The sequence below is a fragment of the Trichoderma asperellum genome, chromosome 1 (assembly GCF_020647865.1).
Source record: "Trichoderma asperellum chromosome 1, complete sequence".
Lineage (NCBI taxonomy): Eukaryota > Fungi > Ascomycota > Sordariomycetes > Hypocreales > Hypocreaceae > Trichoderma > Trichoderma asperellum.
This window is the reverse complement of record NC_089415.1, coordinates 3,848,578-3,864,216: the sequence shown is the minus strand read 5'-3', so window position 1 is coordinate 3,864,216 and position 15,639 is coordinate 3,848,578. Positions and strand designations below refer to the sequence as shown.

Sequence of the window (15,639 nt, the reverse complement as noted above, 5' to 3'; positions counted from 1 at the left end):
GGAGCATGCATAACGGCGTATGCTTTCCGCCTTGGCATTTTGAATAGCGAGAGGAGGGGGTGAGAGATCTTTGGCTCGAGAGTTGTATATAAGTCTGGTGTAAAGTACGGCGTCGACGGCTTTTCTCCTCCAGTATGCTCCTTGTATCTATTGGGCTGTGCATACTTATAATCATAATGTATTCTACATTAGTATTGTTACCGTTGATCGCGTTAGCCAACTCGGCCGCGCTTCCTCCGGTTGACCTAGCCAGCTATGTCTTGACCAGTGTAAGTGAACTGTCCAAGTCATGTGTAGCATCACTTTGCTCATACATGCTGCGCCTCGGAAGAATCAAGCTGACTTTATACCACTAGACGGGAGAAACAAATGGCGGAAACACTTTCCCCGGTGTTTCTCGACCACTGGGCATGGTCAAGCTTGGCCCTGATCTCTACTCTGGCACAGATGCTTACTCGGGGTATCTTGCAAAGGGTAACTTCACTGGCTTCACTATGCTTCATGAGAGCGGCACTGGAGGCGCTCCAAAATATGGCGTCGTTTCTCAGATGCCTGTTGTTGGGACGGTAAACAACCCCCTCAGTGACGCCATCAACGACACTCGCGCCGCGCCCGATTATACCGAGATTGGCTACTACAAAGCAAGTCTTGGCTCTGGAACTGTCTTAGAATTGGCCGCTACCAACAAAGCGGGCATGTTTCAGTACACGTTCCCTAGCGTCGACGAAGATCTCAATGTCCTTGTGGACGTATCCCACGTCTTGTCATCCTACCGCGGCCAAGGGCTAGAACAGCACTTCTTGGGAGGAAGTATTAACGTCGAAGAAGATACCGATGTCGGGTACTATTATTATACTGGATCGGGCACTTACAACAATGTGAGTCAAGATGCCGCCTTCTGCCCCTGTCTTTGAAATCTGGAATGTCTTGCTAAGATGAAATCAGGGATGGAACAGAGCTGATCCTTGGACAGTCTATTTCTGTGGATACTTTGACGCCCCGGCTTCGTTCAAAACATTCATTGGAACGAGCCTAAACACGTCAACTCTGGCTGAGTTTTCAAACGAGGAGACCAGCTATAGTTCCAAGACGGCGAGGCTGGGTGCGCTTTTCACGTTCCAGCAAACCTCAGTGACCTCTAGGGTTGGCGTTTCATTCATCTCAGAGTCTCAAGCATGTGCCAACGTCAACGCAGAGATTCCCAAGGACACCAGTTTTGCGACGGTGCGCCAGGGAACTCGAGATGCTTGGAACTCGCAGGTTTTGTCAAAAGTGACAACCACTGAAACTAATGTTACGAAACTGAACCAGCTCTATTCAGCACTTTATTTCATGCATTTGCTCCCCACAAATAAGACAGGAGAAAACCCTCTCTGGAGCTCTGGTGAGCCCTACTATGATGACATCTTCACTTTTTGGGACACAGTAAGCCTCCATGCCTCATCACCCCCCAATTGATTTGCGGTTACTAATGACTTATCTTAACAGCACCGCTGCACAACCTCTCTTCTTCATATCCTTCAACCAGTGTTTTATGAAGAGCTCCTGAGATCCATGATTGACATCTACCGCAATGAAGGTTATACCTCTGATGCGCGCTCCTCGTTTTGGAATGGTGCTGTCCAGGGAGGCTCAAACAGCGACAACGTCTTCGCTGATGCATATGTCAAGGGTGTGCGCGGCAAGGTTGACTGGGAAGGCGCCTATGCTTCCATGGTGAAGAATGCTGAAGTCGTGCCGGCCAACAACAATGATCCGCGCGATCCTACGGGCTCAACCAAGGAAGGACGAAGCGCACTTCCAGATTGGCTACAATACGGCTACATCACTCCTCGATTTGGAAGATCCGTAAGCAGAGCTGTTGAATAGTAAGCAAACCACTCTCGTACCCCCCCTGCAGTGTACATCTTCATTTGTCTAACATTGCTACAGCGCAGTCAATGATTTTTCGCTGGCAACAGTTGCCAACGGCCTTGGTCTTCAGAATGACTTCAAGAAGTATCTCAACAGATCACACAACTGGCGCAACCACTGGAACACCAACATGACTGCGCTTGGATTCTCTGGTTTCCTTGGACCAAGAAACACCAGCGGCTTCATCAGCCAAAATCCCATTTCTTGCGGCGGCTGCTACTGGGGAGACTTGTACTACCAAGCCCTCCCATGGGAGTATTCCTTCAACGCTCATCACGACCTGGAGACTCTCGTTGAGTACTGCGGCGGAGCTGACACATTCGTCAAGCGCCTTGAGATGACTTTCCAACCAGGCATTTACTCCGGCAACAGCGCCTTTGGCAGCACAATCTTCAACCCTGGAAATGAACCTAGTTTCGTGACTCCTTATCTGTACAACTATGTCAACAGACAAGATCTTTCCGTCTTGAGAAGCCGCTTCATCGCCAAATCATACTACAGCCCAACGCCAGGCGGCCTGCCCGGCAACAGTGACGCTGGTGCCATGGAGTCATGGCTCTTGTGGAGCATGATTGGTCTATTTCCCGTCACCGGCCAAACCACTTTCCTCATCGGATCTCCATGGTTCACAGACCTGACCATCTCCCTTGGTGGCGGCAAGAAGCTTAAGATCACCACCACTGGCGGCAGTGAAAACGTCTACTACGTCCAGTCACTCAAGGTCAACGGCCGCCCGTGGAACAAGAGCTGGGTGAGCTGGTATGACATTTTTGCTTACGGAGGAAGCCTCGACTTTGTACTTGGCAGCACACCAAGTAACTGGACAACTGGCCCAACGCCACCCAGTCCGGGAAGTGTAAGCGCTGTTAATGCTAAGCAGCTGTTGACTGATATGTCCAAGGGAGTCAGCTCTTGATCCGGAAATGTTAAATGAAATTTAAAAAAGAAGGAAAAAAGCAAAAACAAAGCAAGATGTAAATAGTAGTATATAGTATATTTGTGAAAAGTAATAGTTGTCTGCTTCAACAAGTGCATCTCCTGTCCACGTGCTCGAGTAGCAACACCACCATGTGAACATCTGACGAAAAAAAAAAAGTGCAAAACATGATTGCTAATTGAAACGAAAAAGCGGCCGCATATAAGTGGTATATATCCGTATACATCAACAAAAAAAAATCTGGTATTTTCCCTCGTCCTGATTTCCGATCACCCAAGAACGCCTCGCTATGCCTGTCTGGCCAGGTGGAGTAGGCATATAGATCTGAATTTCTTCTAACAGCTTTCCATAACAATGAAGTAAACAAACGTCGCTTATTTATTATCTGCGTCCCAAACGTTCCGGAACTCGTCAGAGTCTGATATTTGGTAGCTGGACACACTCTCTCGTGCGTCGTTACGTTCTGTAGAGGCCCACGGCCCATGCTCTTCGGGGGCAGGGCTGTGGCTGCCGTCGCAGCTCTGTGTAGCTCTAGTGCTGCCTTGATCTTCCCGGTCGGATATTACATCAGATGGTTTAGGGTCTGGGTGCTGTATAGCCTTCTTTGGCTTCTTCTTCTTCTTTATAACAACCACCGGCGGCTGTTGCTCTGACTCAGTTTGTTTGCCTTTTTGCTGTGATGATTCGGCTGTGTCGTTACTTGTCGGGATGCTGGTGTATGTATGAGAGTTGAGAATTCTCGTCTCTGAGCTGCTTGCCCAGGAAGCATAACGTTCCCTGAGCGGTTCGCTTGCAGTAATGACTGGGTACTATTTCCATAGAGTCAGCGGATATAGAACAGTTTGAAGAAAAAAAAAAAAAAGCCGCCAACTTACGTTCCAATCCCCGTATTCTAGTTGTCGGGCTTTATCATATAGACGATCCTCATCAGGATCAATTTCCGGCTCGTCAAATGTTCCATGGGTATTCTCGTTAAGTTGATCGGGGCGAGTGGAGCTGGATGATCCATTGCCATTACCCAACAATGGTGCCGTCGCATTCACCTCTCCCGGTTTTGGAATCCAATATTTCCCTTTACCTCCACGTTCATATCGCATGCCTTCCCTCAGTCTAGCATATCTTGAACTGGAATCCTCGTGCGCTATGACCTTGTCGCCAGAATCGAATGTCCGGTAGCCGTAATTGTCTCCTCTAAAAGTCTCCTTGGAATCTTCAATGAGATCTTTGATGCCAAATGCATCACGGAAAGCATAGTTGAGTGGCATGCGAGCCGACTGGATCCTATTATCGGCAAAATCGTGCCAAGAAAAGGCGTACCAGTGAGCTACTGCGAAAATTGGCATCTCCACGCAGATGAGAGCGTCTTGGATGGCCGCTGCTAGGTTGTCACGCGTGTAGCCCTGAACATCATCGGGGATAGCACCAAGCCACACAAGAATCGATAGGAAAAACCCCTGCCAATACGAAGCAAAGATGATGAGTTTGATGCACAAGAATTTGGGGACGGGCCGGAATGGCACCAGGTCTTTGTGCATGCAAACCCAAAACAGCCCAAGCGAGTACAGACTGACTGTGACACTAATGTTGTAGATTATGCCGCTCCAAAAATAGCCAGATTTAGCTCCGATATATCCTTCCTGGTAGGTACCTGTAGCCTTCATAATTATAGCCGCGAGAGCGAGGATGGGTTTGAGCCATGCATACTGGAGAATGCCCCGCTTGATGGCTAGGAACGTATACGGGTCTGAAATGTCGACTTTGGGTAGGACATGGTTCATAGGCCATAGATGGTGGACGGGAGCCCGACCGTGGGGCATAACGATGGCCGATCGCTCTCCGCCCAAGTAGTTGATCAGAAGTTGGAAAAAGGTATATATCGTAAATGCTTCATAGATGTCTCGAACAGGGTCTAAGAATGCAGCAGCTCGTAATGAAACCATGCTTGTCCATGATGAGATCGAGTATATCGGCACCATCAGCAGGATGCGGACGACGTAGCGCTGGAGCAGCGGCTTGCGATAGTTTTTTGCTTGCAGCCATATAGAGCTGCCAAGGCACTGGTTAGGACGCTTCGCAGCCGGCGGAGAGGAAATATAGCTTACATCACTGATACCACCGTTGCTGCCAGAGATGCGACGCCCGCGACCACTGTGGTGGCGGTGGTGAACTTCTGGCCGGTGCCCAGATCAGGCATGATGGCGACGACGCGACTCTCGGTGGGAGATTGGAGGAGAGTCTGGCGAGAGCAGAGAATGGTTCGTTTAGGTCATCGCTCCGCCCTGCATGCGGTGTTCTTCGAAGCAAGGAGACTTGCAGCTTAGTCAAAGCACTCGGGGCGACGAGGCTGGTCCCGTGGCTAAAACAACGACAGAAAAAAAAGAGGTTAAAGTATGACGAAGCTCACAAGATCAGGTCGATCTAAGAGTAGTAGGAGGTTGCTGCTCCTTGGCTCCCAAAGGCTTCGCGGCCGGAGCTTGGACCCCGGGGGAGGTACCCGCTGACCCGCGCTCGGCGCGGAAATACTTTCGATGATGTACAAAGCATGCCTTGCTGCTGCATAAAGCTCCACTGATGCTAGTGGATCGTGGCGAATGGAGGCTTCTGAAAATGGCAATTTAGCGGGTAGCTCTAGCGCTCGTAGGGGGTGGACGTCAATCCCCAAACCCCAGCCGCGGAATTGATTCTATTCGTCTCTTTCATTCAACATCGGCATCTGCTCGCACACCTAGACGCTGCAGCTTCAAAGACATAAGACATGCAGAGGAGGATCGACCGATCCCTTCCACAATAATCCCCGACAATCGGAGAGCCGCGGCTACGGACAATGATATTGGGTCTCTGGTGGGCGTGGGGAAGCTCGATCGCGAAGCTCTCGTCGACATGGATCGGCTCCTGAACGCAGATGGCGCAGATACACTCACTCAAGTGAAGCCGGGCTTCAACTAGTACGTGATGATGGGGTTTAAAGACAGCTGTGCAGCTACTAAAATCCTTTGTCTAGCGAATTTCTAATCTTTCTGATCGTTTCCGCAATCCTCGCCATATTCTTCTTGCTGTACTTTAACCGACTGTTCGGCTCTGTCGTGTCTTATGTGATTCGGACTTGGACATGGCATCGATACCACATATATCTCGACATAAAGGCGCTTCAAGTATCTCTTTTGGCTGGTCGAATATTCTTTATGGGTTTGCGATACCACGGCGCGAACGAAACGTTTTGTATTCAACATGGAGATATTACCTGGAGATATTGGCTGCGTCGTGTTAGAGAGGCTGACATTTTCGCGTCGGATGGAGAAGGGGAGATACGGGAATCAGAAAGACAGAAGAATGCAGCGTTGCCATGTCGGATAAACGTAAACCTTGTTGGTGTGGAGTGGTTTGTCTATAACCGCAGTCCAGCATATGATTCGGTCCTTGCCGGTATCATCGATCCAACTTCCTCTAGCTCAAGCTCGAGCGTTGGGGGGACGGATGAGAAAGGAGATACAGGATTACGACCGCGGAAGACGAATCAAGAAGGTTTATCCGAACGAGACCGAGATTATACACCCCCCGAAAAGAGCAATAGGGCATTGAATGGAAACGGGAACCCTGAAATAGGAAGTCGGCCCAGCACTGGATATAAAAGCAAGAGTAGCGATGAGGGCCCAGACCACGAAAGTTCAGAGCTACCTTTTATTCTCAAACTATTTCCCATCCAGATCGAATGCCAGAAAGCTGCGGCAGTGTTTGGAAATGAAAACACCAAAGCAGTCCTAATCGTGAAAGCCGACTCTCTTTTCGGAGATGTTGATGCTTTAGAGACAAAAACTGTGGATCAATACAGGCAGGTAATCAAGGTTGAACTGGAGCATCCCGTGGTGGAAATGCTGGATAACCCGGACTATAAAGAAGACCAGGCCGCACGAGCTAAACGGGAGCGAGAGAACGTTCCCCAAGAACCACAGCAAGTTCCAAGGAAGTCATATTTCCGCCAACATAGACGCAAAGCGCTGAGCTCCTTGCGAAACTTGGTGCCCTATTGGCGAAGATCTGTCGAGTCGTTTTCAAGTGACGCTCGGGCTGGAGGGGGTGCTGTGCCAGCCCAAGTTCCTGGGGCCGTCCAATGGCAAGGCTTGTCACGGTATCTCGATGATCAGGACATAGATGATAAAACTCGCTGGTCCTCTGTTGAGTATGCCGCAGTATCAACCGTCCTCGATAGCCCAGCCTGTCAACTGACTGTATACTGGGATGCTGTCAGCAAGGTAACCAATGATGCTCATCGCCAGAGACAAATGAACCCATCTTTAAATATCAATGGGGCAGAGCCACCGGCCTGGGGAGTACATTTATCGGTGAAAGGAGGGACCATGAACTACGGGCCATGGGCCGATCGGCAAAGGGCTGATTTGCAACGTGTTTTTGTGCCTTCGCTCTCCAAGGATGGCACCGCCACCGGACCGCTTCCAGCTGGAGCATGGAGAGTGGCTACACAGTTTGACTTGCTGGTAGAACTGGACGATACAGTTACGCTTCGCATTCCCATAAGGGAAGAGTCTAAAAACTGGCGTTGGCGTGGTAAAGAGCCGCCACTAGTCAAGCAAGAAACGACTCGCAACGCACGCAAGCATTGGAATAGGGGCAAGAAAAATTCAAAAAGCGAAGCGGTCCAGCTTCGCCCTTCCGGTTGGCTTGAATTCAAGCTTCCTCAAAACTCGACTATAAGATATTTCATGGACATGGTGGCCAGTTCATCTGGCTATAAAAACAAGCTAGCGGTTCACTTGCCCAGCACTGAGCTGCGGAGCAGCATCAATCATGATGTACTCTGGCGGTCTGGTCCCCAGCAGATTTCCTGCGATCTTTCAAACCCCCTCTCATGGAATACGCTGCGCAACTGGAATTTTAACATAGCATGTGATGGAATGGATATGTATCTCCTGAGGGATCATATCTTTTTGATCGTTGACTTGGTTGACGACTGGTCAGCAGGCCCCCCTGCCGAGTATCTTGTGTTCACGCCCTTTTTATACCATCTTCATCTCAGTTTGCGAAATGTGAAAATCTATCTCAACGTTAACGATGAGAACATTATCGATAAGCCAACTGACATGGACGAAAACACGTTTCTTATTCTCTCTAGTCCCGAATTGAAAGCCGAAACCTGTATACCTCTTGATAATTTCCGACCAAGCAGGAACAGTATTCCTTTCGACATACGGACTGAAACCCTTGACTTGGCACTGCACGCTTCTGAGTCAAATACGCAGGCGACGTTCCTGAAATCCAAAGAATTAGGACACATTGAAGGCCTAGCAGTCGTTGGAAGTTATCAGTATAATGCAACAACCTCCCCCGCTAATACAGATACTCTCGAGTTGAATATCCATGCTCAGTCACCCTCCGTTTACCTCTACGGCTTCGTGGTTCGATACTTTATGCTACTTAAAGACAACTATTTTGGCGAGTATGTACATTTCAGAACCCAGGAGGAATATCAGGAGCAATTACAAGCGAAGGCGCAAAATCCAGATGCTGAGCCGGCTATTCGCCCCCCAAACAAGAAATCCAATGATCTTGACGTGATATTGGCCATCAAATTGGACGACCCTCGCCTCTTGATTCCTACAAATATTTACTCCTCGAAGTGCTATATCCAGGGTGAATTGGCCTCTTTATCACTGGACTTGCGTTTTACAAATTACTATATGGATATGGAACTTGATTTAAGTCCATTATCACTGTCTTTGGGCAGCTCAGAGAGCAATTTGGATTCTCCCAGTGTGTCAACTGCTGATACTCAACTATTTGTCGATGGCGTCCGAGTATTTGGCCACCGCACATTTGGCTTACCTCCCTCAGAGCCAACATACCTTTGTAACTGGGATGTTTCAGTTGGTGCAGTCGCTGGAGAGTGCACAACTGATTTCGTAGCCGCTTTGACCAAAGCAGGACCGGCATTTGGGTTTACATTTGATGATGTGGAAAACGCCGTGGTGCCATATTCTTCGTTAATTTTTTACGACGTGACGTTCGTTCGGGTTGCTGTTCAGTCAGTTCGTCTTTGGATACATGTGGAAGAAAGCGTTTTCTGCTTTTCTACCGACGCCATCGACATCAACAGCAATGACTGGGCTCGCTCGCACTATTCAAAGCGAGCCAACATACTGATACCAAACCTCCAGCTATCATGCATAAATGCAGACTCAGCCGCGAGACACAAGTCACGCCCACAGCATCCGGTTGAAACTCAGGCATATCTAAAAACAGATATTCGACTTGCATCCATTGGAAGGAAATTTCATTTCTCCGAAGAACGCAAAATTCAGCAAGACCTAATCTATCGCGAGGATCAACGAACAGACAGGACGCCGTTCCTTCTCCTCCCTGGTACAGGCGGCGATTTAGTTCCCGAACAAGTTGACCCTCCCGCGCAGTGCATGCCCCCTCCTCCCCCTCCTCTTGCCGATATTGAGTACGATAAGGCCTCAGTGAGCACCCGCTCTCGGAGAGTGACCCGCCAAAGGTCGTTTCTTTCCTTCGTTAGCTCTTCGAGCGATAGCAGTATCGGTTTCCGTAACGGTCGCCGCGACATACAAAGGACATCACACTTTGGAGGCAGCTTGTCAATAAGGTCTGCTGCCATGATGGGCTCTCGCTCTGACATGGACAGGTTGGAGGCTGCTTCCCCTGGTAGACGGCCTTCTTTCTACAGCACTGTTGGCGACTTTTCAACAAAAGAGAACGCCGAACAATCTCAAATTGCCTTCTCGAGCCAATATTTCAACCCAAATTTTCCTTTGGAAGGAGTCAGGCCCGATACCAGAGATGCAACCTTTCCGCCTATCGACGAAGAAGATTTCGAGTTTTTTAACCGACTGAAGCTGGATTTGACCGATATCGACCCCATTGATCTCAGTCAAGACCACGCCCAGTCAAGTACGATTATTGAGTTCCCGTCTGGAATAAGCGCATTTGTCACTCCTGAAGCTATCCGCCATGTAACTATCTTAGTGGCGGCGTTACAACCGACTGAACCTGAAGATGTGCTAGACTCTCTCCAGTCTAGTACTATTACGGACATCTTCAAATCTCGAAAAGAAGCACGGATTGAAGGAGAAATGCTTGACTTTATGGTCAAATTACCTAGAATCAACCTCCGGTTTCTCAATTCGTCGACACTAGATTCGCCAGATCCATCTGAAGAAGAGCTGGATCAATATGACCTAACAATATCCAAGGTCTCCGTTGTGACGCGAACTACAAAAGAACAAGGCGTTACTAACTCTAGAACTTCTCTAGACTTACGTCTAGGCTCTATTGAGGTATCAGCCTCGGAGCGCCTTTCGTCTGTGCAGAAGCCACAAGCAGCTGTAGTAGTCCACATCGATGGGGTGAGGGTCTCCCTAGGAGCTAAAGAAATCACATACTTCGATGCCGACATTGGCTCAGTCGAGGGAAGAACTGCGTCAGGCAAGATCGAGTATTTGGCCTCTTTGATTCATCGTACAGGCAATGTTGCTACTGAGCTGGAGCGGCTCTTGACAGAGGTCAATCAGCGCCATTCTACGCGCGTTAGATACTTTGTACTACGCCTGTTGCAGCTAGGAGAGGCAACCAATGATCCTCCATTCCTTATACGACCTTCGGCTGTTCTTAGATCTGCAAATCAACATTTGAGAACAGTAGATTCTTGGAAAATGATCATACGACTTCGTCAAATCTGGGATACGAAAAATGAGTTAGAGAAATCTCGTTTAATCCAAGAATGTTGGGGTGAATCGCCCACTCTTCCACCTGATGCAGTTCAACGCGTGGTGAATTCCTTTGAGAAGTGGAGAAACTGGGATTTGGAAAACGTTTCACACGCTCTCCTCCTGAAGAAAATATTTGGTGATATAGGAGCTGATGACCAAGAGGACGAAGAAGTATACCCTCTCTTAGGTGCTTGTAAGCTTGGCAGCATTTGCCTCATACTCGATCCGGGCCCAAAGCAAAACAGAATTGGTCTTGTCGAACTCAGTGCAAGGGTCGAAAGAAAACTGGGGGATCCTACTACCGCTGTCTTGGGGACAATACCTGTGGTTGTTTTGAATATATGCTGTGGCGATGCTCTAATCAATTTGAACTGGGAACTTTGTGTTCTTGCCGATGATGTTTTGCGGTTATACAACAGAAGCCAGAGTCGGGCCCCCCCACCCTTTCAGAAACCAGTTCTGGAGGCCATGAGGCCGCAAAAGAAGCCATTAGCAGCTTATCATCTTGCTCTTGAGCTCATCAAGGGTTCTATTGAACTCGAAACGGTCAACTTAAGCGCGAAGACTCTGGGTGACGGGCTTAAAGCTTCCTTGCTCACTTTTAATACGAGTGATGGCGCAACCCTTACGAGCTTGATGATAAATGGTGAAGCTGTCACTTCCATGTTACATAGCCATTCACATCCCCTCGGCGTTTCCCAGTTTCGAAGACCAAGTTTATGCGTTTCTCATGAACTAAAGACAGTCGATGAGGTGCCGGCGCACAAAGTCAAAGCGACGGCCAGCAGCCAAGGCCTAACATTTACCGTGAAGCAAGACCCTATTGGTCTCATGGAAGTTCTTGATCTACTCTTTAGAGACGAGATTGCTCAGCTCTATCGTTTGAAAACACAGCTTCCTGATTTGTCAAAGGCTGAATCTCAGACTGAAACGGCTAATCGCCCGTCAAACTTCAGGATTAATATTGCCACTTTCATAGATGCTTACGAAATTAGGCTTCCCTTGATACCAGCTCTCACATATCAAATCTCTGGTGTTGTCGCGCGGGCGGCATGTGCGGCAGACTCTTCCAAAGAAATCATTTTTGACTTTGACATTAAAGAAAACTCCCATGAGATGCAAATAAACGTCAAAAATGAATCTCGTACCATCTCTCTTTTACAAATACCACCTACAAATGGACGCATCACAATGAGCCAAGGACAGAAGGCAGAGAGTATACTGAACGTGCTCTGCTCAGTTGAAGTCATGCGTTTGGATGCATCGGCTATATATAATCTCCTCACGGCACTCAATCGACCACAGATCTCTACTGCCATCGAAGAGATACAACTACAATCCAAAGCCATCCAAGAACATATTGAAGATATCTTTGGGACTAGCGAGACGAAAGAAAGTCAAAATCCCAGCTCGAATATGGTATACGCCGTTCATCTTACTTTGGAAGGACTACAAATTGCATCGAAGACGGCGTTGAAGTCCGAAGCTGGATCAATGGCGCACGTACTCTTTTTTATGGATAAAGCTTATTTGCGAGCGTCTAACCGCCATGAAATACACGGCCCTATTCTCAAATATCCTGAGATGCATTTGAATCTCAGACATGTTGGGTTTGATATCCAAAGAGGAACGGAAGATAATATGAGGTCATGTGGTAATTTCGGCGCAAGCTTTACAATATCTGCCAACTCAAGTCCTGGAGATGATGGAAAAGACGAGTGGTCATTCAACTTCAGGAGTGATGAGTTTGACGTAAATTTATCGCCAAGGTCGACATCCACAGCTGTTGATGTGCTGGGTTATCTAGGGACCAAGATAAAGGATTTGGACACATCGCGAGAATTAGAATACCTAAGAAGGCTCAGACAATCCAAGCCACGAATTTCTATCAACGATGACGAGGTCTTACCCGAGTATACGGACATTCTCGAATCTATTTTGGGATCAGTCGTGTATCGGTTCGAACTGCGAAGCATTCGTGCTTCCTGGAACGTTGCGGATGATAGTGGACATCAAGCGAGCGACGAGGAGGATCTAGTGCTATCTATCAGACTAATTGAGTTCGGCACGAGGACCAAGAGATCTGCACGATTGGCCATAGAAGACTTTCAACTTCAAACGGTGCCACCCGGTCATGACAGGAATTTGAGATCTGTACACTCGGCGCTTCTTCCTCAGGTCATTTTCAACATTGCCTACTTCTCTACGGTAGACGCTCGCCGGTTGGCATTCCAGGCTGCGGGTGAATCCTTGGATCTCAGATTGACATCAGCTTTCATTGTCCCCGCAGCCAACTTGGTGGAATCAATATCGTTGTCAGCAAAGAATGTGCAAAAGGCATCCGTACAATGGAATAACGAGGCAGCACAGAGCAATAAGAAGCTTGAAAGCGCATCCAAACCCAAGCCTTCACGAAGCGCCTTTGGTAACAAACGGCTTGAGAGCTTACTCATGGATGCCGATTTTGCAGGCGCGGTTGTTTACGTGTCAAGCGCGAAGTCTGCTCGTGACGCTGCACGGCTTTCACGAAACGGCCGCCGACCGTCCCTGGCAGGCAAATATGGCCAGTTCACAACAGATGACTCAGGAAGCGGCGCAGTTTTGCGAAGCCCTGGGCTTGCCTGGAAAGCTGAATACCGGGACAATGGCCGAGATGATCCTGCACTATCGGGTGAAGTCAAGATTGATGCTTCGAGCAATATTCTATACCCATCAGTCGTTCCGCTCATTATGGATATTGTGACTAGTGTGAAGGAGGTAGTGAGTGACGATACCGATAGTGAATCAGCCTCAAAGCCCGAACCGCCAAAGCTGAAACCAGAGAAGTCTGGAGATGAGGATAATATCCTTACTGCAGACCCCAGCGCGGTATTGGGTCGTGTCAAGTTAAACTTGGGCCTACGTATCTGCAGACAAGAATTCTCATTGAGTTGCCAGCCTATAGCCCGCGTTGCCGCTACGACGAGCTTCGAAAGTGTTTACTTTACGCTCAACACAGTCTCTTCACAAGAGTACGGAAACTTTTTTGCCATATCTGGCGTTCTTAACAAACCACAAGCTTCGGTACAGCATGTGTACTCAAGAGAGTCAACTGCAAGCTTCGAGGTTGAGACTGTAACACTTTCATTTATGAATAGCAAGCACGTCAGCGGCACAAGCGGCGTTTCCGCTATCCTAAGTGTAAGCCCCATGAAAATTTCTGTCAACGCCAAGCAGGTACAAGACTTTTTACTGTTCGAAGAAATCTGGTATCCTAAAGATTTGAGAAATGCAAGCACAACGCCAGTGCCAAAGCTAGCTACAGAAACATCACAAGGCCATTTGGTTCAAAGGTATCAGCAAGTGGCGGCCACAGCAGCTTTTCCGTGGACGGCGACGATATCCATCGCCGCCCTGGATGTCAGTGTTGATATGGGGCAAGCGATAGGCAAATCCGTCTTTCAGATTAGCAAATTTTGGGTATCGTCTAAGAAGACATCTGATTGGGAGCAGAATCTATGTCTCGGCTTTGATAAGATTGGCATCGACTGTACCGGCCGCTTGAGTGGATTCATTGCTCTACGGCATTTCAGATTACGGACCTCAATCCATTGGCCGAAGCGAGAAAAAGCACTGAATGAGACTCCTCTGATCCAAGCGTCTATTGCCTTTAACGAGCTACGTATCAAGGCGGCATTTGATTATCAAGCCTTCTTAATTGCAGACATCACCTCGTTGGAATTCTTGATGTACAATGTGAGAGAGGGTAAAGATAGCAGCGGAGACCGTCTTGTAGCAATATTCGATGGTGATGCCGTGCAAGTATTTGGCACTGCGACATCAGCCGCTCAGGCTGTCTCTCTTTACCAGGCTTTTACGAAGCTAATGCAAGAGAGGCGAGAGAATTTTGAGTCATCGCTCAAGGAGATTGAGAAGTTTATGAGGCGGAAGTCTTCAGCGGCGCGCCAATCGATTTCAGCCGCGACGAGAACTCCCAAGCTACCGACGGATGACACCATGTCCAAATCTCCAATTTCTCTGGACACAGATGTGGTTGTAACGCTACGTGCACTCAATCTCGGAGTGTTCCCAAACACATTTTCCGATCATCAGGTATTCAAGATGGAGGCCCTGAATGCATACGCGCGATTTGCCGCGAGCATCGAGCAACGACGAATCCATAGCATGCTGAGGATGACCCTGGGACAGCTTCGAATTGGATTGGCAGGTGTCAGGAACATTGAAGCGCCCAAGGCACTTGGTGAGATGTCAGTGGAAGATGTGGTCCAGCGGTCAACGGGGTCCCGAGGTGGTACAATTCTCAAAGTACCGAGGGTTGAAGCGGCAATGCAGACGTGGCAGACGCCAAATAGCAATCATATTGATTACCTGTTCAAGAGCGCCTTTGAAGGCAAGGTCGAGGTCGGATGGAACTATTCTCGCATCAGCTACATACGCGGCATGTGGGCGAAGCACAACAAGTCGCTAGAAGAGACATGGGGCCGACAGCTGCCCCTTACAGCAGTCAAGATTACCGGAGTACCGGAAGCTGAAGAAGAACAGCGAGAAGGTGGCGAGCAGCAGAAGATTACGGCCGAGGTCAATGTGCCACAGTCCAAGTATGAGTATCTCGCTCTGGAGCCTCCCATCATTGAGACGCCACAGCTGCGAGACATGGGCGAGGCCACGCCGCCGTTGGAATGGATTGGCCTGCACAGAGAAAGACTGCCGAACTTGACTCATCAGATTGTTATTGTGTCGCTATTAGAATTGGCAGGAGAGGTGGAAGATGCATATTCGCGGATTTTGGGATCGTCCTAGAGGCGCCGGCGTGAGTCACCCGAGGGCTGAGGAGCTTAATATAAGCAAAGGAGTATGGCGTAACAATCCTGTTTCTTTTCTTCTTTCCGTTCTTGTTTTTTCCGATTCAAAATTTGGCCGGCGAGTGACTAGTTGATATGATAGAATGAGGAGACTCTATATATAACAATACCGAACCATGATTGAAGTGAGTCAATGGCCAACATGTGGCCAACATGTGGCTGAGACAGTTGACCTATGAAGAAG

At 48.6% G+C, this 15,639-nt stretch overlaps 3 protein-coding genes across 3 annotated transcripts; 2 read left to right on the top strand and 1 right to left on the bottom strand.

The window, feature by feature from the left end:
• The first annotated feature begins 101 nt into the window (after window positions 1-101).
• On the top strand, window positions 102-2,935 carry TrAFT101_001206 (uncharacterized protein). Its single transcript, XM_024901721.2, has 5 exons — window positions 102-269; window positions 357-878; window positions 946-1,425; window positions 1,489-1,868; window positions 1,933-2,935. Exons 1-5 carry the CDS (start codon window positions 135-137, stop codon window positions 2,828-2,830), a joined length of 2,415 nt encoding a protein of 804 aa, XP_024765450.2. The 5' UTR covers window positions 102-134; the 3' UTR covers window positions 2,831-2,935.
• Window positions 2,896-5,282, bottom strand: TrAFT101_011992 (uncharacterized protein). The gene is made up of 3 exons (XM_024901720.2): window positions 4,954-5,282; window positions 3,727-4,897; window positions 2,896-3,660 (listed from the first exon to the last, which is right to left on the bottom strand). The coding sequence occupies exons 1-3, from the start codon at window positions 5,043-5,045 to the stop codon at window positions 3,226-3,228; spliced, it is 1,698 nt and encodes a 565-aa protein (XP_024765449.1). The 5' UTR covers window positions 5,046-5,282; the 3' UTR covers window positions 2,896-3,225.
• A 290-nt stretch (window positions 5,283-5,572) lies between these two features.
• Window positions 5,573-15,575, top strand: TrAFT101_001205 (uncharacterized protein). Its single transcript, XM_024901719.2, has 2 exons — window positions 5,573-5,796; window positions 5,853-15,575. Exons 1-2 carry the CDS (start codon window positions 5,732-5,734, stop codon window positions 15,391-15,393), a joined length of 9,606 nt encoding a protein of 3,201 aa, XP_024765448.1. The 5' UTR covers window positions 5,573-5,731; the 3' UTR covers window positions 15,394-15,575.
• The last annotated feature ends 64 nt before the right edge of the window (window positions 15,576-15,639 follow it).